The 23,515-nt window shown below is 50.7% G+C and overlaps 1 protein-coding gene across 10 annotated transcripts in view; it reads left to right on the forward strand.

Annotated features, from left to right (window-relative positions):
* Nucleotides 1–23,515, forward strand: part of ST3GAL4 (ST3 beta-galactoside alpha-2,3-sialyltransferase 4) — a 558,945-nt gene that overhangs the window by 325,419 nt on the left and 210,011 nt on the right. For all 10 annotated transcript variants that reach the window (XM_086918360.1, XM_086918364.1, XM_086918362.1 and 7 more), the window contains one exon: nt 8,590–8,685. In XM_086918360.1, coding sequence (XP_086774486.1) covers nt 8,590–8,685 — 96 coding nt within the window. The remainder of the gene's footprint in view (nt 1–8,589; nt 8,686–23,515) is intronic.

Below are 23,515 nucleotides of genomic sequence, written 5' to 3' on the forward strand. Positions count from 1 at the left end.
TTAGAATCACTTATTAACTCGTCCCCTTGCTATTCTTCCCAGAAACACCTCCTCCTCCCAGGCTTTCAAAACTGAACTCAAAGTTCTCCTCCTTTAAAGAGACTTCCAAGTTTAATTTATGCCCTCGCTATTATCTGAAGGAAGACCTTTTATTATCGAAAATTCTATTCTCCTTGACTATGGAAGTGTCTTCCCAGTGTGTTCCTGTGGTTTGAGAGTCTGCCATTTATTGCAGTATCATCCTTCTACCTGTGTTTGGTACTCTTTTGTAACATGCACACGTCAGTTTTCTCTTGTAACACACTTTTTGCTACCTCTTAGATTGTGTTTACTTCTGGTACTTGCACAAGTGCCACCATTGCCTACGTAACGTTTGTTCTTGTGTTTGACTGTCTGCCATGTCTTGCAGTATTTTACCTCAACTTGTACTTTAAATGCTTTTGTAACTTGCACACGTCACTTTTTCCTCCTGTAATGCACCGTTTGCTACCTCTTGTATTGTTTGCTCACGTTTGTCACTTTGCTTCATGTAACTTAGTGTTTGCTTTTGTAATGGGTTCACTTATTGTGCTCTCATGTATCAGTTCTGTTCCTATTGTGAACCGCTCTGACACCTTCGGGTAAAGTCCAAGCTATATAGACATAAATAAGAGTGAATACATGATTGTGTCCTGCAGTGGGATGCAGAGCGTCAATACAAGACTCTAACCCGGGTCCCCCGCATCAACAGAAAAGCGCGCACATCGGGGAAATACAAGTGGGTCACTACTGCTCCACTGCCTAAAAGGTCAGAGCGGCCAGCTTGGCTCACTCGACCGCCCCCCCCCCCCCCCCCCCCCACGAGCCATGGCATCCCATGAGTGCTAGAATGCCACCGCTGCTGGTAGCTGAGAGATGCCGGCCTAGTGACGTGTCAATTGCAACTAGCAACCATTGACAAGCCAACAAAGTCGACCGCTTTCGCAGTAAGGCCACATCCTCTCCGATTATCAACGTGTGCCTAAAACGCTGCCATGCCTTGTCCAGGTAGCCTCCCGAACACTAGCATGCGGCCTAGAAAACATTTAATGACTTGCCTCCCTTGCAACCAATTATTCAGAAAAGGGGGTGGTGATGGACAGAGTATCTGAATTAAACAGAACACTCCTACCCAGTCAACAGATCAGGGCTTGATCCATCACCGTTTTTTAGCTCACTGCACCATCCCAGCTCAGAACCTGGCTATATGCAAATTAGTCTGTCCCTGGCCCAGTGCATCATGGGAACAGGGCAGACCAAACTACCAAGCCAATTCTTATACTGGGAAGGAAACAACTTTCCGGGGACCGGTTTCTGGCATTACAGCCGTCTTCGGCCCGGCTTGCTTGAATCCTGATGGTGCAATGAGCAAGGGACTGACATCTGAGTATACCCTTCCACGCTTATGGTGGACAAAACGATTCAGAAAAGGGGGTGGTGATGGACAGAGTATCTGAATTAAACAGAACACTCCTACCCAGTCAACAGATCAGGGCTTGATCCATCACCGTTTTTTAGCTCACTGCACCATCCCAGCTCAGAACCTGGCTATATGCAAATTAGTCTGTCCCTGGCCCAGTGCATCATGGGAACAGGGCAGACCAAACTACCAAGCCAATTCTTATACTGGGAAGGAAACAACTTTCCGGGGACCGGTTTCTGGCATTACAGCCGTCTTCGGCCCGGCTTGCTTGAATCCTGATGGTGCAATGAGCAAGGGACTGACATCTGAGTATACCCTTCCACGCTTATGGTGGACAAAACGATTCAGAAAAGGGGGTGGTGATGGACAGAGTATCTGAATTAAACAGAACACTCATACCCAGTCAACAGATCAGGGCTTGATCCATCACCGTTTTTTAGCTCACTGCACCATCCTAGCTCAGAACCCGGCTATATGCAAATTAGTCTGTCCCTGGCCCAGTGCATCATGGGAACAGGGCAGACCAAACTACGAAGCCAATTCTTATACTGGGAAGGAAACAAGCTTCCGGGGACTGGTTTCTGGCATTACAGCCGTCTTCGGCCCGGCTTGCTTGAATCCTGATGGTGCAATGAGCAAGGGACTCACATCTGAGCATATCCTTCCACGCTTATGGTGGACAAAGCGTAGTGATGGACAGAGTATCTGAATTAAACAGAACACTCATACCCAGTCAACAGATCAGGGCTTGATCCATCACCGTTTTTTAGCTCACTGCACCATCCCAGCGCAGAACCTGGCTATATGCAAATTAGTTCTGATTTGTTTTGTCCACCATAAGCGTGAAAGGGTATGCTCAGACATGAGTCCCTTGCTCACTGCACCATCAGGATTCAAGCAAGCCGGGCCGAAGACGGCTGTAATGCCAGAAACCGGTCCCCGGAAGCTTGTTTCCTTTCCAGTATAAGAATTGGCTTGGTAGTTTGGTCTGCCCTGTTCCCATGATGCACTGGGCCAGGGACAGACTAATTTGCATGTAGCCAGGTTCTGAGCTGGGATGGTGCAGTGAGATAAATAACGGTGATGGATCAAGCCCTGATCTTTGGACTGGGTAAGAGTGGTCTGCTTAATTCAGACACTCTGTCCATCACCACCCCCTTTTCTGAATCCCTTGCAACCAGCCACCACTGTAGCCGCTGGCACTGGCCCGGCCCAACTCCCGCCGCACAATTCAAAACCCGGGCCTCCGTGATTGCCTTATCCCCAACCTGGCAGCAACCACGCGGTCAGCCCCACCGGCATGCCGCGACGCTCTGATCACAGCCCCTGGGGGCAGAGGAGGGAATCGCCCACCCTGCGAGTTCCATACCATAGGAGAAACCATAGTGGGGGGCGCGGTGAACACGCTATATGTGACAGAAAATCGTGCACATCAGGGAACTACAAGCGGGCCAAAACCGTAGGTGTATGATAACGTGCCAACCGAAGGCCCCATGCACCGCGAACGGGGGCGGACCTCAAGGGGGGGGAACCAGGGTCATGTATTCAGGGGGTCACTCCCGGAGTTGGTAATTCCGCAAATGAGATAGTCCTGATTATATCACCAAAAACGATATCTTCCTCTTTGTTGGCCGCAGTCAAGATGGTAAAGTGACAATTCCCCAAATTAGAAATGCCAGTGTCACTCATACATATGCACACTCTGGTTATACTAACGATCAATAACCAGCTAGACACGCTTAACTCCAAGGTAGACAATTGGGCAAACACACCCAAGGGGTGGAGTCTCTGACCCGCATTGCAAGTGAAGCCATCCTTGAAACGTTAACCACCGCCTGAACGATTCTCGACCTGAATACATTTTCGAAGCAAAAACCTGTATTCACTGCCCATAATGCAGGAAACACAGAAACTGGATGTATCCCTTACATGTGGTGGTGGTACGGGGGGGGTGGGGGGGTGTAACATCCGTAAAATCAGAATATGTAGGAACATGCCCGATGAACCAACAAGCGAAAAAGCATTACGCAGGTTTATTATGCTCAATAATAAGAATCCTAGCTCTTCCCCGAGTACAGAAAATGGGCTAAGCCAACCGGAAAGAGAGATGAGGGGATCGACAGTAAGTGCATAGGGACAGCTCACTTTCAGATCAAAGAAAAACCATGACTCCACCACCCTCAACGCCGGCCGGAACCCCGCCTGCTACCGAGCCACCCCGAAACGCACCCACGGACCCTTCTCCTGCCAAGCCTGCACTGCTCCTGCCAAGCCGAGCCCCAGCAACAACCACCTCAAGTGCATCCTGCTCAACACCCGCTCTATCCACAGGCACTCCGTCGAACTCTGGAACCTGCTCGACACAACAGCACCAGACATCGCCTTCCTCACGGAAACCTGGATGAACGCCTCCTCAGCGCCCGACATCGCCATAGCCATCCCGGATGGATACAAGATCACCCGGAGGGACCGCGTCAACCAGACGGGAGGAGGCATCGCCATCGTACACAAGAACACCATCCGCATCTCGACCAACTCCGACGAAACCTTCACCGCCGCCGAACACCTCCACTTCCAGATACACAGCGACCCCAAGACGACCCTCAGAGGCACCCTCCTCTACAGACCCCCGGGACCACGCACACAATTCAGCGAAGACATCGCCGACTTCATCAGCCCGCACGCCCTTCCCTCCGCTGACTACATCCTCCTAGGGCACCTCAACTTCCACCTGGAGAACAACAATGACAGCAACACCACCACCCTGCTGGACAACCTCGCCAACCTCGGACTCAAGCAACTGGTGACCACCCCCACCCACTACACCAGCCACACGCTTGACCCCGTCTTCTCCTCCAGCAAGGACATCTCCTTCAGCCACACCATCGGACTCCACTGGACAGACCACAGCTACGTCCACTACAGCTTCAGAAGGACCACCACTCACCACCACCTGCAACAGGCTCCCCGCAGAAGTTGGAACAAGATCACCACCGACCAGCTCACCACATCCCTGAGCCAGAACCCACCCGCCAGCTCAGCGAACCCCAACCAAGCCGCCAACAACCTCACAAGGTGGATCACCAACTGCGCAGACGACCTCGCCCCACTGAAGACCACCCCCCCATCAGACCCGGCAGCAAGAAAGCATCCTGGTTCACCGACTAACTCAAGAGCTCCAAGAAGAACTGCCGGGCCCTTGAGAAAGCCTGGCGCAGAAACCCGACTACAGACAACATGACCACCCTCAAGCACGCCACCCGAAAACATCACCAGCTGATCCACACCACCAAGAAAACCGCATTCAAGGAACGACTAGACAACAACGCCCACAACAGCAAGGAACTCTTCAACATCGTCAAAGAGCTCTCGAACCCTAGCTCCGGAAACCGCGACATCACCCCCTCGCAAGACCTCTGCAACTCGCTCGCCTCGTTCTTCCACAGCAAGATCGCAGATATACACAACAGTTTCAGCACACAGCCGACGCACCCTGCGACCGTACCAACGCCCCCCACCACCACCCTCCGCGCCTGACCCCGGTCAACACCGAAGACACCATCCGCACGATGAACTCAATCCACTCCGGATCACCAACCGACCCCTACCCTCACCACGTCTTCAACAAGGCCGACTCCGTCATCGCACCCCATCTCCGGGACATCATCAACGCCTCCTTCGACACCGCCACCTTCCCAGAGAGCTGGAAGCACGCCGAACTCAGCGCCCTACTGAAGAAACCATCAGCGGACCCCACCGACCTCAAAAACTACTGCACCATCTCGCTCCTTCCTTTTCCTGCCAAGGTCATCAAGAAGACCGTCAACAGACAGCTGGCCGCCTTCCTCGAGACGAATGGATTCCTCGACATGGGCGTCCGCAGGGGAGGGCAAGGGGGTGCGCTTGCCCCCCCCCCCTGGATCGCCGGTCCCATTCCTTTTGGTCCGTAATGTTCAAGATTACAGCAGGCTGTTCCCCTGCGAGTTTAAATGATCTCTCACTTGGGGCCTCTCGCACTCCTCTTTCAACTCTAGAGGCTGCAGCAGCCCCTCCCCGACCTCGAGCAGGCTGTGGACGGGCCCATTGTCATTCTCTCTGCTGCTGATCATCACTTAAAGAATGACAATGGGCCGTCTGCATTAAAAGTGCCCTAAAGGCGAGTGAGGAAGATAACATGTTCCCCACCCCTGGAAGGCGAGTGATGAAGTTAAAAGTTTGCCCCCCCTTGGAAATATTTCTGCGGACGCCCATGTCCCTCGACCACTCGCAGTCCGGCTTCCGGGCCAACCACAGCACCGAGACCGCCCTCATCGCAGCCAACGACGACATCCGAGCCCTGCTCGACAACGGGGAAACGGCGGCCCTCGTCCTCCTGGACCTCTCTGCAGCGTTCAACATGGTATGCCACCGCACCCTAGTGCAGCGCCTCAACAACCTCGGAATCCATGAAAAGGCACTGGAGTGGATCATCTCCTTCCCCGCCGGAAGAACACAGAGAGTCCGCCTCCTCCTGTTCAGATCCGAGGCCACCGAAGTAATCTGCAGCGTACCACAAGGATCATCGCTCAGCCCCACGCTTTTCAACATCTACATGAGCCCCCTCGCGGCCATCGCACGCCAACACAACCTCAACATCATCTCCTACGCCGACGACACCCAGCTGATCCTCTCCCTCACCAACGACCCCGCAACTGCCAGAACCAACCTACACGAAGGGATGAAAAACCTAGCCGAGTGGATGATGAACAGCCGCCTGAAACTGAACTCAGATAAGATGGAAGTCCTCATCCTGGGATCCTCGCCCTCCGCCTGGGACGACTCCTGGTGGCCCCCTGCCCTGGGCAGCGCACCCAAACCAACGGACCACGCACGCAACCTGGGCTTCATCCTGGACTCCTCCCTCTCGATGACCAGACAAGTCAACGCCGTTTCCTTGTCATGCTTCAACATCCTACGCATGCTACGTAAGATCTTCCGGTGGATCCCCACCGAAACCAGGAAGTCGGTCACCCAGGCCCTCGTCACCAGCCGACTGGACTACGGTAACTCCCTCTACGCCGGAACCACAGCCAAACTTCAGGAAAGACTCCAGCGCATTCAAAACGCCTCAGCATGACTCATCCTGGACATCCCCTGACACAGCCACATCACCGGACACCTGAGAGACCTGCACTGGCTTCCCGTCAGCAAGAGAATCACGTTCCGACACCTCACCCATGCACAAAAAACTCTCCACAACCAAGGCCCCAGATACCTCAACGACCGCCTTACCTTCTACACGCCCGCCAGCTACGATCAACCAGCCACGCCCTCGCCGCCGTTCCCCGCATCCGAAGAGCCACAACGGGAGGAAGATCCTTCTCCTACCTGGCTGCCGAAACATGGAACTCCGCATACACCTCCGCCTGACCCAAGACCACCTCTCCTTCAGGAAGCAACTCAAGACCTGGCTGTTCGAGCAGTAGCGGACCCCCCTCCCCCAAGCGCCTTGAGACCCTCCGGGTGAGTAGCGCGCTTTACAAATGCTTTGATTGATTGATTGATTTAAGGGCAGTTCCTCATCTTCCATTATTGCTCTTCCTGGCGGAGGGCCGCCATTACTGGCTCCCGTGGCCTTGCCTTGTAGCGAGGACCCTCCTCTCTTTACCGAGTGAACTGAGAGCGATTCATCATGTTTGGTTTCTGAGCAGGAGTCTGCACCTCCGAACAGGCACTTTGAATCTTTCATGTCTAAAGCAATGGAAAGTGAATTGGAAGGCTAGGTTTTTAAATGGCACCTTGACGTCAGGTGTGCATGTGCCAACATGCACAGGCTATGTGTGGGGACCTGCATGCAAGTGCACTCCTGCATGCCTGTGCACTCCTGCATGCATGTGCACTCCTGCATGCATGTGCACTCCTGCATGCATGATTGTGCACTGCTGCATGCATGTGCACTGCTGCATGCCTCTGCATTCCTGCATGCCCATGTACTCCTGTATGCATGAGCAGACCTGCATGCCTGTGCGCTCCTGCATGCCTGTGCGCTCCTGCATGCATGTGCACTCCTGCATGCCTGTGCGCTCCTGCATGCCTGTGCGCTCCTGCATGCCTGTGCGCTCCTGCATGCCTGTGCGCTCCTGCATGCTTGTGCACACCTGTATGCACACTGAGGTACATTTGGAATAATGTAATTCCAAGACGACTGCTGTGTGTTTGCATGTGTCATGGTGCACCAGTGGCCATTTTTATTTTTACTTTACTATTTTAACTTGGCCGACTGCCATTTTAGAAGAGTAAAATAAAAACCCTAAAATAAAGCCCGCTGGAGGAAGAGAGTAGTTTGCTGGCACTAATCTGCTAGGGTTCAGCGGGGGAGCCCCAGGAGCAGTGGGCAAGGATGCTGCATGGAAGTGGGCAAAGCATGCAGAGTGTGCAGGGTGGGCGCCCTCTGGAGGAACACACGAGGAATGAACACCCGAGTTTGGTTTACGTTTTCTTGAAGCAGTTCACATCCGTGAAATGCTGTGGGCGGGTGCCAATGTTGATGGCCAACCCCTAAAGCCAACCCCTAAAGCCAACTAAACTACATTTGTCAGTGTCTGAAAGGAGCTGTTCAGAAGCCCCTTTCTGTGTCTGTATGGTTCTGCTTTTGTGTGTGGTGTTATGACACGAGCTGTCGTCACACTGCAAAAGTGGTCTGTAAGCGACCCCCAAAAATATTCAAAATGAGCAGAAATAAAAATAAGTGGAAAAGAAGCAAGGCATGTGAAAAGAGGTATAATAAATTGATAAAACTGTATGTCCCTCCAGCCTCCCCCACTCCCCCCAAGGAAACTAATTTTGGGTTATCAACTTTCAGGAGCCTTTAGTTTCTGTGCAGCTCTAGGACACCGACCCATACAAAGCATCTCAGTCCTTTATAAGCCTGCGTATTGGCGCTTCCTTTGCTTCTGCAGGTGTTGTGCAGTATTTCTCCAGTGTTTTGCAGCTGCATCGGTTTTGGGAGGGTTTGCTGTGAGATATTGGTGTACAGAAGAGAGGCCTATTGCACGTTCTCAGCGGGTGCTTTGTGCATGCAGGGCGTGTGGGGGCTCAGGAATGCTTGACACGTTTCAGTTTTCTTTGCCACATACTGATGTCATGCCATGTTTTTGTTTACTTGTCAGTAAAAAGTGCAAGACGTGCGTGGTGGTGGGAAATGGAAACCGACTACAGAACAGCTCTCTTGGGCATCACATCAACAAGTATGACGTGGTCATCAGGTAAGCGGTCACTATTTTTCAAGAAGGGGTTGGCTTTCTTTCTGTGTTCGCTCCTCTCTACTCCTCCAGTTCACTCCAGCGCTCCTGCCTCCCCCACACGAGGGAGCGGTGGGTGGGTTCCTTTGTGACCCGGGGCTGTAGGACCAATGGATGATCGGGTGCCGGGAGGGCACAACGAAGAGAGGTCGGGTCACGTGCAGGAACAGTCAGCATATATGTAGCCTCCACACATGGGTCAAAATATGGTGGATTTTAATGGCTTATTTAGAGACATCAGCCCAGAGGTATGTACAAACCACTTAAGTTGTGGGCTCGGGTTCTGTGAAAGCATTCAAGCATAGTAAAGCAGAAGGAATCGTACCAGAGGAACCTGCGTAGAAAATGAAGGGACTCCTGATGGAATTGCAGGTCCTTCCAAGGGCTTGTTATTAATGGTTCCCTTTGGAAACTTTCAGGTAAAGCACCTGAGGAAACACAAGCATAGGCACTTGAACTGCTGTGGCACAGCGAATAGACACAGCACAGGCACAGTGAATAGACAAAGCACAGCGAATAGACACAGCACAGGCACAGTGAATAGACGCAGCACAGGCACAGTGAATAGACAAAGCACAGCGAATAGACACAGCACAGGCACAGTGAATAGACACGGCACAGGCGCAGTGAATAGACACGGCACAGGCGCAGTGAATAGACACGGCACAGCGAATAGACACAGCACAGGCACAGTGAATAGACAAAGCACAGCGAATAGACACAGCACAGGCACAGTGAATAGACGCAGCACAGGCACAGTGAATAGACAAAGCACAGCGAATAGACACAGCACAGGCACAGTGAATAGACACGGCACAGGCGCAGTGAATAGACACGGCACAGGCGCAGTGAATAGACACAGCAAAAGCGCCGTGAATAGACACAGTACCCGTGAATAGACACAGCACTGGCGCCGTGAATAGACACAGCAATGGCGCCGTGAATAGACACAGCGCTGGCGCCGTGAATAGACACAGCGCTGGCGCCGTGAATAGACACAGCGCTGGCGCCGTGAATAGACACAGCGCTGGCGCTGTGAATAGACACAGCGCTGGCGCCGTGAATAGACACAGCGCTGGCGCCGTGAATAGACACAGCACTGGCGCCGTGAATAGACACAGCGCTGGCGCTGTGAATAGACACAGCGCTGGCGCCGTGAATAGACACAGCGCTGGCGCCGTGAATAGACACAGCCCTGGCGCCGTGAATAGACACAGCCCTGGCGCCGTGAATAGACACAGCCCTGGCGCCGTGAATAGACACAGCCCTGGCGCCGTGAATAGACACAGCCCTGGCGCCGTGAATAGACACAGCCCTGGCGCCGTGAATAGACACAGCCCTGGCGCCGTGAATAGACACAGCACAGGCACAGTAAATAGACACAGCACAGGCACAGTGAATAGACACAGCCCTGGCGCAGTGAATAGACACAGCAGAAGCGCCGTGAATAGACACAGTACCCGTGAATAGACACAGTACCCGTGAATAGACACAGCACTGGCGCCGTGAATAGACACAGCACTGGCGCCGTGAATAGACACAGCACTGGCGCCGTGAATAGACACAGCAATGGCGCCGTGAATAGACACAGCGCTGGCGCCGTGAATAGACACAGCCCTGGCGCCGTGAATAGACACAGCCCTGGCGCCGTGAATAGACACAGCCCTGGCGCCGTGAATAGACACAGCCCTGGCGCCGTGAATAGACACAGCCCTGGCGCCGTGAATAGACACAGCCCTGGCGCCGTGAATAGACACAGCCCTGGCGCCGTGAATAGACACAGCCCTGGCGCCGTGAATAGACACAGCCCTGGCGCCGTGAATAGACACAGCACAGGCGCCGTGAATAGACACAGCACAGGCGCCGTGAATAGACACAGCACAGGCACAGTGAATAGACACAGCACAGGCACAGTGAATAGACACAGCACAGGCACAGTGAATAGACACCGCACAGGTGCAGTGAATAGACACAGCCGGAATGAATAGCCCAGCACAGCTGCAGTGAATAGACACAGCACAGGCGCCGTGAATAGACACAGCACTGGCGCCGTGAATAGACACAGCCCTGGCGCCGTGAATAGACACAGCCCTGGCGCCGTGAATAGACACAGCCCTGGCGCCGTGAATAGACACAGCCCTGGCGCCGTGAATAGACACAGCCCTGGCGCCGTGAATAGACACAGCACAGGCGCGGTGAATAGACACAGCACTGGCGCGGTGAATAGACACAGCACTGGCGCGGTGAATAGACACAGCACAGGCACGGTGAATAGACACAGCACAGGCACGGTGAATAGACATCGCACAGGCGCGGTGAATAGACACAGCACAGGCGCGGTGAATAGACACAGCACAGGCACAGTGAATAGACACAGCACAGGCACAGTGAATAGACACCGCACAGGCGCAGTGAATAGACACAGCGCTGGCGCCGTGAATAGACACAGCACAGGCGCGGTGAATAGACACAGCACTGGCGCGGTGAATAGACACAGCACTGGCGCGGTGAATAGACACAGCACAGGCACGGTGAATAGACACAGCACAGGCATGGTGAATAGACATCGCACAGGCGCGGTGAATAGACACAGCACAGGCGCGGTGAATAGACACAGCACAGGCACAGTGAATAGACACAGCACAGGCACAGTGAATAGACACCGCACAGGCGCAGTGAATAGACACAGCGCTGGCGCCGTGAATAGACACAGCGCTGGCGCCGTGAATAGACACAGCCCTGGCGCCGTGAATAGACACAGCCCTGGCGCCGTGAATAGACACAGGCCTGGCGCCGTGAATAGACACAGACCTGGCGCCGTGAATAGACACAGCACAGGCGCGGTGAATAGACACAGCACAGGCGCGGTGAATAGACACAGCACAGGCGCGGTGAATAGACCCAGCACAGGCGCGGTGAATAGACACAGCACAGGCGCGGTGAATAGACACAGCACAGGCGCGGTGAATAGACACAGCACAGGCGCGGTGAATAGACACAGCACAGGCGCGGTGAATAGACACAGCACAGGCGCGGTGAATAGACACAGCACAGGCGCGGTGAATAGACACAGCACAGGCGCGGTGAATAGACACAGCACAGGCGCGGTGAATAGACACAGCACAGGCGCGGTGAATAGACACAGCACAGGCGCGGTGAATAGACACAGCACAGGCGCGGTGAATTGACACAGCACAGGCGCCGTGAATTGACACAGCACAGGCGCGGTGAATAGACACAGCACAGGCGCGGTGAATAGACACAGCACAGGCGCGGTGAATGGACACAGCACAGGCGCGGTGAATGGACACAGCACAGGCGCGGTGAATGGACACAGCACTGGCGCGGTGAATAGACACAGCACAGGCGCGGTGAATAGACACAGCACAGGCGCGGTGAATAGACACAGCACAGGCGCGGTGAATAGACACAGCACAGGCGCGGTGATTAGACACAGCACAGGCGCGGTGATTAGACACAGCACAGGCGCGGTGAATAGACACAGCACAGGCGCGGTGAATAGACACAGCACAGGCGCGGTGAATAGACACAGCACAGGCGCGGTGAATAGACACAGCACAGGCGCGGTGAATAGACACAGCACAGGCGCGGTGAATAGACACAGCACAGGCGCGGTGAATAGACACAGCACAGGCGCGGTGAATAGACACAGCACAGGCGCCGTGAATAGACACAGCCCAGGCGCGGTGAATAGACACAGCCCAGGCGCGGTGAATAGACACAGCCCAGGCGCGGTGAATAGACACAGCCCAGGCGCCGTGAATAGACACAGCCCAGGCGCCGTGAATAGACACAGCCCAGGCGCCGTGAATAGACACAGCACAGGCGCCGTGAATAGACACAGCACAGGCGCCGTGAATAGACACAGCACAGGCGCCGTGAATAGACACAGCACAGGCGCAGTGAATAGACACAGCACAGGCGCAGTGAATAGACACAGCACAGGCGCAGTGAATAGACACAGCACAGGCGCAGTGAATAGACACAGCACAGGCGCAGTGAATAGACACCGCACAGGCGCAGTGAATAGACACCGCACAGGCGCAGTGAATAGACACCGCACAGGCGCAGTGAATAGACACCGCACAGGCGCAGTGAATAGACACCGCACAGGCGCAGTGAATAGACACCGCACAGGCGCAGTGAATAGACACCGCACAGGCGCAGTGAATAGGCCCTTGCACAGGCTCAGCGAATTGGCCCTTGCACAGGCCCAGCGAATAGACACAGCACAGGCGCAGCGAATAGACACAGCACAGGCGCAGCGAATAGACACAGCACAGGCGCAGCGAATAGACACAGCACAGGCGCAGCGAATAGACACAGCACAGGCGCAGTGAATAGACACCGCACAGGCGCAGTGAATAGACACCGCACAGGTGCATTGAATAGCAGGATGCTGTAGTTCAGTTTCCTCTTCCTCATGTTGTGGTTTCAGGGTCTGCAGAATCCCCCGGATGCTTCTTTGGGATGCTAATAGTGCTGGTTTTACTTATGTTATGTCTCACCTCATTCGGTGCTTATCTTCAAACGTGTCCATTCGTTTTGAGGAACTCCCCTGTGTGCTGCACAGGCTGTAAAGTCTCTATGTATGTGGTCTGATGTTCTGCTACTGGCACCTGACTTTTCTATTTTATCTTCCAGCACACCTTTTCCAATCAGACCATACTTGTGGGCTAAAAATTTTTGTATTTTAACCTTTCTATTCCTTTAAATTTCGTTCCCGTGTGTTTCTTGCACGTGTGTCCCACTAATCTCTTTCCCGACCGTTCAAAGCCATATGCTACGCAGATTTTAAGATAATAATACATAAAGTTTTACATATGTTTACCTTGAAGGTGTATCCCAAAATGAAAGCATTAAAGCAGCGACGTTAATGCCGCCACCTCTGCAGCAGTGTCTGGGAAGCCTCCGGTACAGCCGCTCCCCTCTGTCAATATCAGAAAAGCTTCTAAGTAGAAACACAAACTAAAGACTCGTATGTGGCGCGCTCAGGGGCGGGGGGGGGGGGGGGGGGGATGTTGTGTCAGTACTGGTACTGGAGGGTTAGACTCTTTCAATAGACTGCCACGCATCATTAGCAAAGACCTGGCTGGCCACCAACTTTCTAAAATAATCCGACTATTTCGTTCCACAGAGCTCTCTGTGTGTCTCAACCGTCTGAGTCCCATATTGATATTCACATCAATTATCCTGACCGTGCCCCCGGCAAAAAGTATTTCGCTGTTGGAGCACTCCCCATCTTCGGTAGTGGGGAGGGAGGGGGAACAGCGCCATAGAAGTGGTAAGAAGGCAATGCACAAGCGAAAACCTGGCTCTTACTCCCACAAACACTGCTGTGCCAGATGCATCAGCACATCTGTTCTGAGCTTCTGACCATTATGTACATGTCCCCTGCCAGATGAGAGAACTTGGCTAAGCACAGCACATAAAAACAAAGTGGCACATCTCTAGGTGTGAGGGAAGTCTGCAGACAAGATGCTGCCTAGTCACCCACCCCCACATACCACGTCAGGGTAGCACCAAATGTTTTAATGATAGCTTAGTAAATGGAGCTTACAAAGTGTTTTGGGAATAAAAAACCGGGCTGTCAGAAGTTGTCAGTTGTCAGGCATGACTGCGCCCTATAAATAGTTCTTTTTGTGTGGATGCTGTTTGAAAGAACCACCAGCTGCTGTGCTTTAAGTCCGAGCAGGCCAGATATTCACTACACAGAAAACCCCTCATACACCTGCTGCCGGTGAGGAACAGCTGACGCTGTATACAGAGAGATGTATAGACCGAAGTGGGGGTTCATTGTGCTGTCAACTGGCATTTGAGCCAAACTAGCACAATTTGTAACTTGAAGAATATTGCAGGGGGAGGGTGGGGTGGGAGGGGGGAGACACTCCCTCTCCGTTTGGGAGGGTTTGCGTGTGTGATGAACCATATCAAACCAAGCACCAGAATTGCCAGTAGAAAAAGGAGCTATATCATTTGAGTTTGAGAAATAGAAGTGGGTGCACTTGAAACATTCCTAATTGCACACACAAATCCTAATTTAAGTAGAACCACTAAATTACAGATGCACTCTGTTACCTCACTGACATAATCTTCTGCTAAGAATGACACGACACAGGATGATATTAAACAACGTTCTGTGAGGAAAAAAAAGTTATAGGATTTTTTTAAAAAAAATTTAAAATCACTATTTCGTGTAACATTGACATCAGAGAGACATGGCGTCATATGACCTTTGACCCTCTGAGGACTTGGAAAATCACATTACATGAAGCCACAATTAGAGGAAAAGGTCATGTGGCTTTTCAGCCACCTGGCATCATTAGAAATTAATGGCCTGATCTAAATCTTTGTGCACTGGTTATTCAATCTGTGAGCTGGTTTGGCTTTGCTGTGTACTCTATCAGCGGCATCCTTTCCCTTTCCCTGGGTAACCGCGCGCTATATTTGCAATCATTTAGTCATTCATTCAAACCAGTTCCCTGAGACCAGAGTTTGAATACCGGCCTCGCCACTTCTGTGTTCAAAGGACTAATCCGTTTTACAGCCGCGTGCTGCGGGTTACAGGCCGCCAACACTGGGCGTGCTCAGAAAAGCGTAATGGGTTCAATTAAGGAAGGAACCCGGATGTTTACATTTGTGGTGCGAAAAGGCGAGCTATGGAACAGAATGTCTTTACCGGGGAGAGGTGGGCTGGGTAAGGATTACATTTACAGAGTTCACAACCAAGTGGCTCAAAATTAAATCCAGGCTTCCCTACTTGAATGAATTATGTGCTCTTGGGCACATCACTTTATATGTCTTTATCTTTCAGAAACTGTCAGCGTTTAGAGGAGCTCAGTTTACAGTTAGGCGCTATACCAGGGATTCAGGCAGAATAGGCTTGCAGAAAGGAGAGCTGCTTTGGCGAGTGACCAGCTGAAGCGCATGTTTTAAACTTGACTCTCGCTGCATGTGCCTGTTTCTAAAAACCCTGCTGAGACTGTGATGAAATGGACTTTATCACAAGTATTTTAAACTGTGGCCAATATAAGCCAAGGAGCCCTTACTTCTCACCACTGCCACCGCTCTGGGACTCAGCCCTGCTCAGTCTTCTGTTTCTCCTTCCCTGTCGCAATTCTTAGAAAAAAAACCTTCCTCGACAATATTGCCTGTTCGATTAAAATAACAAAAAACAGTGGCTTATATATTTCATAGATAAAACATCAGTTTACGCTGTTTTGATCGAGATGCTGTGGGGCTTTATTGAGGTCTGGCTAGCTGTCCTTCATTCTGGCAGCTCAGTGGAGAAATGTACTCTGCTGCTCCGGTGGAGTACTCACAGCTCGCCATGTTTATAGGGCTCGGCCGGTGCCTTCTGCCGAGCCCGCGCTCTGCTGCCGCTGCAGCGGAGTGCAGCCCACCATATTCATAGGTCCAGGGCCAGTCCTAGAACTTCTGGGGCCCCGGGCGAAAGGGAAGATGTGAGGCCCCTCTAGTTTGAATGCAGCATCACAAGAAGTGACATCACAGAAAGTGACATCACAGGACTATTGATCTTATTTGGCATCACTGAAGAGACCTAACGTGGATATCCGTAACAAGGACAAAAAGATAAATATGCAAATTAAATAAGTCCATATATTTCAAAACTGTAATAAATGGATTACATTTGTCACATTGGATGGAAAAGCTAGGTGCAGGTCTCAAAAAGATGTTTTTTTTTCACTCCATGTTAACTGATTGTTTACAGATGGGACCATGATAAGAATTCCAATTCTGTCTCATAAAGGGGAGAGATCCTGTTAAGGTAATAAGGAGCTGGATCATTCAAAATATAAAATTACACAAGAGAAAACCTCTCACAACATGGATATAATCACAACTTTCAAAAGGCTCCATTATCATTCTGTGCCATTATTGTGCCACCTTCGGATGACATTAATACTTAATAATTTGTTTTAACATAAATCTTGTAACCAGTATCCCACACACACATGCTAAGAGTCGTAGGACAATCTTTTTTGTATGTGGGCTCTTTGCTTACCAGAATTATGTTAAGTGCAAAAACACAACACATATAATACAACATTACAAGACACTATTGCAAACAAATTAAGATTGTACATAAATTAAAAAAATAACTAGGACATCTGAGACCACTGCTAAATCATACATTGACTTGAAGGTGTGCTGCAGATTCAAGGGGTTTTCAAATCAACATTTTTGATCTGGGGTTAGAACTGTAGAAATTGAAGTGGCCTGAGCTGGTGGATTCCTGTGCAACAATGTTTGTTGGTGCCCCCAATGACTCCCTCTGCCACGGATTCCCTCACTGCCACCCTTTAACAGTGCCCTTCAAGGTTTGATAACCACATTCTTGCTCAGATGCATTTAACTTGATTTACAGAGCCATTGATACCAGTGTAGGGTATCAGAGAATTTTATATCACACACATTACACAGAGAAAATCTATCATATGTGTGTAAATCACTGTATAGGAAATGTTACATAAGACAAAGGACTACAAGGTGTAGGAGTCACATGACAACCATACTAGTAGGCATTATAGTTTATTAGTGATTGGTCTGGAGAAACACAAACTTTCAATTTAGAACGTAATTGGGGATTCTCTTTAAAAACCATAATTGAATTCTATCCAAATGAACCCTTTTTGCAACATTAAGATACCCAAAGACTGGGGGGAAAACATAACCCGTTAATTTATACCTTGCAGTTTGCATGCAGCTCTTAGATGACTGTTAATAGCTCACTGTTCTTTGCTAGAATTTTGACTTATAAACTATAAGTAACAAAAGGATCTCACTGACAGAAACAGTAACCCACTGACCTATTTATATTATGTACACTTTGTGATCTGCATGGTACATGTTCTTTGCAGCAGGCACATTAACACTCTGCGCTACCTTTCCACAAGTCAAAACTTCCACTTGACAAAACTCCATCTCTCTCTAGGAAGAACATTAATCACCGGAGTTATCATGACATTTTTATTGTTGCAGAAAATTGCTGGAGGCCAGGAAGGAGGTAGCAGCGCTTTTAAAACCATAATATACTTGCAAGCATGACACCCCCACCTAAAGTCAGCACCCGGTCTGATTCTACGGGTCAAACTGCCCTAGAGCCTCCCTACTCAAGGGTTCTGTGACCTCAGTGACAGTCACAGTCACTCTAGGGTGTGCTGCTTCATAGGCCTTCCCAAAAGACCTGAGGTGAGCTTCAATAGGGATTGTGGTGTGTAGGCCTTAAAGGTTAACCTTCACTTGCCACCGCTAGGGTCCACCTGCTGCTTCTAAGACACCATGGCTTCTAAGGTCTAGCAGGGCCTTCCAAGGTGTAGCATGGTGAATCTTCTCCCTCAGGAGAGTGGTCTGGTTATGAAGGCTGAACCTGGTTCCCCAGTTCCCATGTCAGCAGCTCTGGCCATAGTGCCACATCATTCCCCTACAGAACACCATACTGCCCCACTGAGAGAAACTCGCACTGCCTTCAACTACAACCCAATTGTACCCGCTGTAAATACCAAAACTCAATTCAAATTACGCACTAGACTAGATTAATATGCTGCCTAAAAAAGTGACAACATCCTGGAAAAAGCAAACACTCCTAGGGAATGCAAGATTAAATAAAGCATGTGGAATGTGAGAAGGAACAAATTGGCTACCTTAACACTTCTGCACTTATTATTCAGAAATCAGTGAGTGCTTTTGCATGAAAAGTTAAGGACATGACTACAGGGCCGGAAGGGAGACATTTCTATGTCTATTGCTTATATTCTTACAAAACATAAGCAGTGTGGTTTAAAAAGACAAGACCGCATTTGTGCATACAGAACCGCAGTATGCATGTTGTTTTCCAATCCACCCATCAAACCGGTATTGCAGTACTTCCAGGAAAGGTGCAATTCCCCACCCAGGGAAAACAGTACTGTTCATAGAAAGACATGAAAACACATGTAGTGCTTCACTAGCAAACTCTGTAAAGTGGCGCTAATGTGTTTTGGGTTTGAATAAAATCAATCTCGCCCCTTTTTGACCCACTCTGTCTTGCTTTAGTTATTATTCTCAATTTTAATCTTTGATTTCTCTCCCTCCTGAGGGAGCACTTTGGGAGTGAAAAATGTCCAAAAAAAGACGACCTCTCCAGCAAAAGTGTTTTCCTTTTTTGGGGAATAAACAAAGGAAAGAGGGAGTAATTGCTGCAAGGCCCAAGGAAGGGGGCCCCACACCTGGACTTTGTTGCTTGCTATAGTGCTTAGAAGCCCAGTTAAAGGGGGCCCCTTCCCTGAGCCTCCAAGCAGTAACCATTTCGTAAAACACTTCCCTACCAGGGCAGTTCTATATTAATTTGTTATGTTATGTTATGTTATGTTATATTGATTTATTATGCGCACAGATACCCCAGCCAAGGGGCGTCCCGGCGCAGAGACAAGGTAGAACATAACACAACAGGAAACTAAAAACATGAAAGCAGCTAAAACAGGAAAGTTTTTAAAGCCCTCCGGAAAGTCAAGAGGTCCTCCATCAGACGAATTTCAACAGGAAGGGAGTTCCATGCTGACGCGGCCTTTACACTAAACGAGCGGCCACCCATGCGACTAAGCCTAAATCTGGGGACCACCGCAAGGGCCAAACCCTGGGAACGGAGGGTGCGGGTGGGAACATAAAAGGAAAGACAGCTGGATAGGATTTCCGGGCCAATACCTCTCAGAATCTTAAAAGCGAGACACAAGACCTTAAAAAGGATGCGCTTCCTGACAGGGAGCCAATGTAGGGTACGAAGGACAGTTGCCACCGAGCTGAATCTGGGCAGGCCGACAATCGCCCTCGCCGCAGCATTCTGAACCCGCTGCAGACGTTCATTTAAAATGCACTTTCCCATAAAAAAGTTGGGTGATGCAGAAGTTAACTAAAGCCAGTTGATCTGGCTGCTCCCTCCTCCCCTCACCCACCTCTCCTTACCTGTGTCTGGCTGGGCCTGAAAACAAAGGATCCCTCTGGCGACTAGAAACAATACGCAGAAAGGCAATGGCCGGTACTTAACAGAGGTGGTGCCTTGCCCCTGACACTGTGAGCCAAGATAATTGCTGCCCCGGCTTCTGTGCCTTCCTCACTCTGTGTGTCCCTCCCTGCACTCCCAGGATTGCCATCACACTCTGAACATAAAGGTCCAGACATCACCCATTTGTAGTGTGATTGTGTGGGGGTAGAGGGGCTTGGAGTAGTAGGTGGGCTAACTGTGAAAGTGTGGCCTTTCACAGTGAAGCGGGCCCCCTTTTTTTTTTAGCTGAGTGTGAGGCCCTGAGCAGCTGCCCACACTGCCCATGCCTAGCGAAGGCGGAGTGCCGTCCACCGTATCTACTTAGTACATATATAGGGGTGTCCCCGCAATGAAGGCGTATTGTAATACTACATACACTTAGAATTTTCAGGAATTTTCAAACAAATAATGAAAGGTGATTTTGTGGTATTGTCATTTATTCAACAATACCAAAACACATTGTGAGTTAACAATCACACAAATTGACCAACCCCAAGACGGGAGGGAAGGAAGGGGAAAAAAAGAAAGAAAAGAGGTGCTCAAGGGAGTGTAGGATAAGGAAAGTACACAAAGTTGCAATTGAAAATTAATTAAGCTATTGCAAAAAGGTTCACATAGATTATAATAGTCAACCAAAATGAAGGCGTACATTGGAAATTAATACACAATTGACATTCGACGGTCACATAAAACAATCAAAGTTATCCGGGGCATGTGCCGGAAGTCCAAATAGAAAAGTCGACGTTTCGACCCCTATCTATAGGCTATGTTGAGTCCTTTGTCGGGGTCTTCATCAGGACATCTACAAAGGGAAGGGGAACGGGAACCGGTGGGGTAATTCTTTCTGAAAGAGTTAAAAACAGGCATTGGCACTGTAGTTCATTTTTGGGGTGAAATTAATTAGTCTTATGTGGTGATATGGGTTATCGTTTCATTTATCATGGGGTGAGGCCTTGTCGGGCTCTAAACAGGGAAAAACAGACAGCGCCACGCAATTGGTCGTGGTCGGTCTCAGATGTGCAAATTCATATCTACAGAGGAGAACACATTCAAATCAGGGCCGAGTCAAAAAATTGTCAGGCAAAGATGACAATGGATCATTTTATACTTGAATAAAAAAACTTGAAAGGTTTAAGACACACGGTGGGATATTATCTGAAACACCGTCTCCATTAAACCGGTCAAATTCGAGGCCTACATAATAGGTGGGCAACAAAATCCACACAAGATGAGCCGTAAACAATCTCACCATCAGGGACCTTGTTGTTTAAACCATACCTCCAAAAGCTTGTAGGCAGTACGGTTCTCGACAATTAAACAAAGTCCATGCTAAGGAGCCGATTCTTAAAATGATTACAAAAACCAAGGATGGTTTAGTGTTGAAAAACCTGCAAACAACAGGAGAATGAGGAATTCAGAAAACTGGACCTCTCATTATATCTCACGAACCTGATATAACTATCAAATTACTTACAGGCACCCAGAAGGGTGAGACCGTCTCTGTGAACCCGTGCCCTGCTGCTGCCCTGGTGGAGTGCAGCCTACCGTACTTTTAGGTCTCGGTCAGTGCCTTCTGCAGAACCTGTGCCCAGCTGCACCTGCGGAGTAGAGCTCGCCATATTGATAGGTCTCAGTCTGTGCCTTCTGCAGAGCCTGTGCCCTGCTGCTCAGGCGGAGTGCATCCCACCATATCTACAGGGCTCGATTGGTGCCTTCTGCAGAGCCTGTGTCCTGCTGCTGCTCCGGCAGAGTGCAGCTCACTGTATTTATCGGAGCATCGGTCGGTGCCTTCTGCAGAGCCTGTGCCCTGCTGCTGCTCCGGCGGAGTGCAGCCCACCGTACTTATAGCGCTCCGCTGGTGCCTTCTGCAGAGCCTGTGCCCTGTTGGCGCCCCGGCAGACTACAGCCCACCATATCTAGAAGGCTCAGCCTGTGCCTTCTGCAGAGCCTGTGCCCTGCCGCTCTGGCGGAGCAAAGCCCACCATATTTATAGGTCTCAGTCTGTGCCTTCTGCAGAGCCTGTGCCCTTCTGCCACCCCGGTGAAGTACAGACCTCTATTTCTAGTGGGCTCAGTCTGTGCCTTCTGCAGAGCCTGTGCCCTTCTGCCACCCCGGTGAAGTACAGACCTCTATTTCTAGTGGGCTCAGTCTGTGCCTTCTGCAGAGCCTGTGCCCTGCCGCTCCGGCGGAGTACAGCCCACCATATTAAGAGATCTTCGCCAATGATGATCTGTGCAGCAACCAGAGGTGGCCCCCTCCTTGCCTGGCACCACCATGTTGAATCTTATTTCATTGGTTCAGGAGGGCCAGAGTAATGCCAGATTTTATAAATGTCCACACAGTAAATTCATACACAATATGGGATTAATTTGTGTATGTGTTTGTTATCCTGAAAATATGGCATGGTTGAATATTTTATAGGCCAGTCGCTATATAATGTCCTCTTTTTTTTTTGCCCTTCTTTTTCCTTTGTTCTGTAATGTTCCTAGTTTTTCCACCTCCTTTCTTGGAGATGAGCTTGCTGTTATAGGATGGAATCTTTTAACTAAACATTTAAACAAGTAATGCATCCGAAGGCTTAGGAATAGCAAATAAAAACAAACTCAACAAACAGTCTGCGTTCTAGACCTCAGACTTCAGATTCAAGTACGAGAATAGGAAACATCTCTGCCTAAACCCCCTGCATAGAAGCCCCTCTTGTCCTGTCTCTACAGATGGAGAAAAGGGAAGGAAGGACGAAGGTGGAGGGATTATGGGGGAGAGTGGGGGAGTTGCAACCAATCAATCCATCAGGTTTCTTATAAAGCGTGACTACTCACCCGTGTTGGGTCTCAAGGCGTGGGGGGATGAGAGGAACAGTTATTGTTAGAGGGGGACCCGGAGGGTCGGCCGAGTACAGGGGGAGAGGCCTCCGGTGAGGACCGTCTCCAGCGATCGTACAGACAAGTAACTTCCCCCCCACAAAATGGACACCACACAAGGATGCGATCTGCACACTTTATATAGGATTCTTGAGGCAAGGTTATCAACGATACAGTGGGGGCAGGACACGAGGATCCTCCCAATTCTAGTCTCTGTAGGGTAAGGGGTAGCGGGACAGTCTTGGTACCGGTCCGGTACAAGGGCGGCCAGAAGGAGCTCACAATCCTCGAGCTCGGAGGTCTGAAAGGTCGGGCCGCGGCAACACCAGCAGGCTAGGATGAATAGTCTCGGCAAGGAGGGCCGCGGCAGTGCCAGCAGGCTAGGACGATGGTTCTCGGTACGGAGGGCTGCGGCAGCGCCAGCAGGCTACGATGATGACTTCTTTGCAGAGGGGCCGCGGCAGCGCCAGCAGGCAAGAGCGATGGTTCACAAGGATGGGCCGCGGCAGCGCCAGCAGGTCATGACGAAGATGCACGTTGCAGAGGGCAGCGGCAGCGCCAGCAGGCTTCGGAGGCGGTTCACAAGGCAAGGCTGCGGCAGCGCCAGCAGTCCGTCAGGGATGAGTTCTTCAAGGTGTCTCTCGACTCCAGGATACAACTGCCTTCCTGCTCTGGAGCTGCCCCAGTTATAGGTCTGGCCTCCTTTGATGTCCGGACCCTCGCGCTTGGAGGTCGGGAGGTCCGGGATGAGGGAGTCCAGACACCCAGCAGGGGGGTGGAGCCAGCGCCCGGTGAGACCGGGGGCGATCGGCACCTGGCGGGGGAGAGCCATCGACACTCCTCTCTCCCATTGACCTGCCAAGTGGTTTCT

This window comes from Lissotriton vulgaris, chromosome 4_1 (genome assembly GCF_964263255.1).
Source record: "Lissotriton vulgaris chromosome 4_1, aLisVul1.2, whole genome shotgun sequence".
Taxonomy (NCBI): domain Eukaryota; kingdom Metazoa; phylum Chordata; class Amphibia; order Caudata; family Salamandridae; genus Lissotriton; species Lissotriton vulgaris.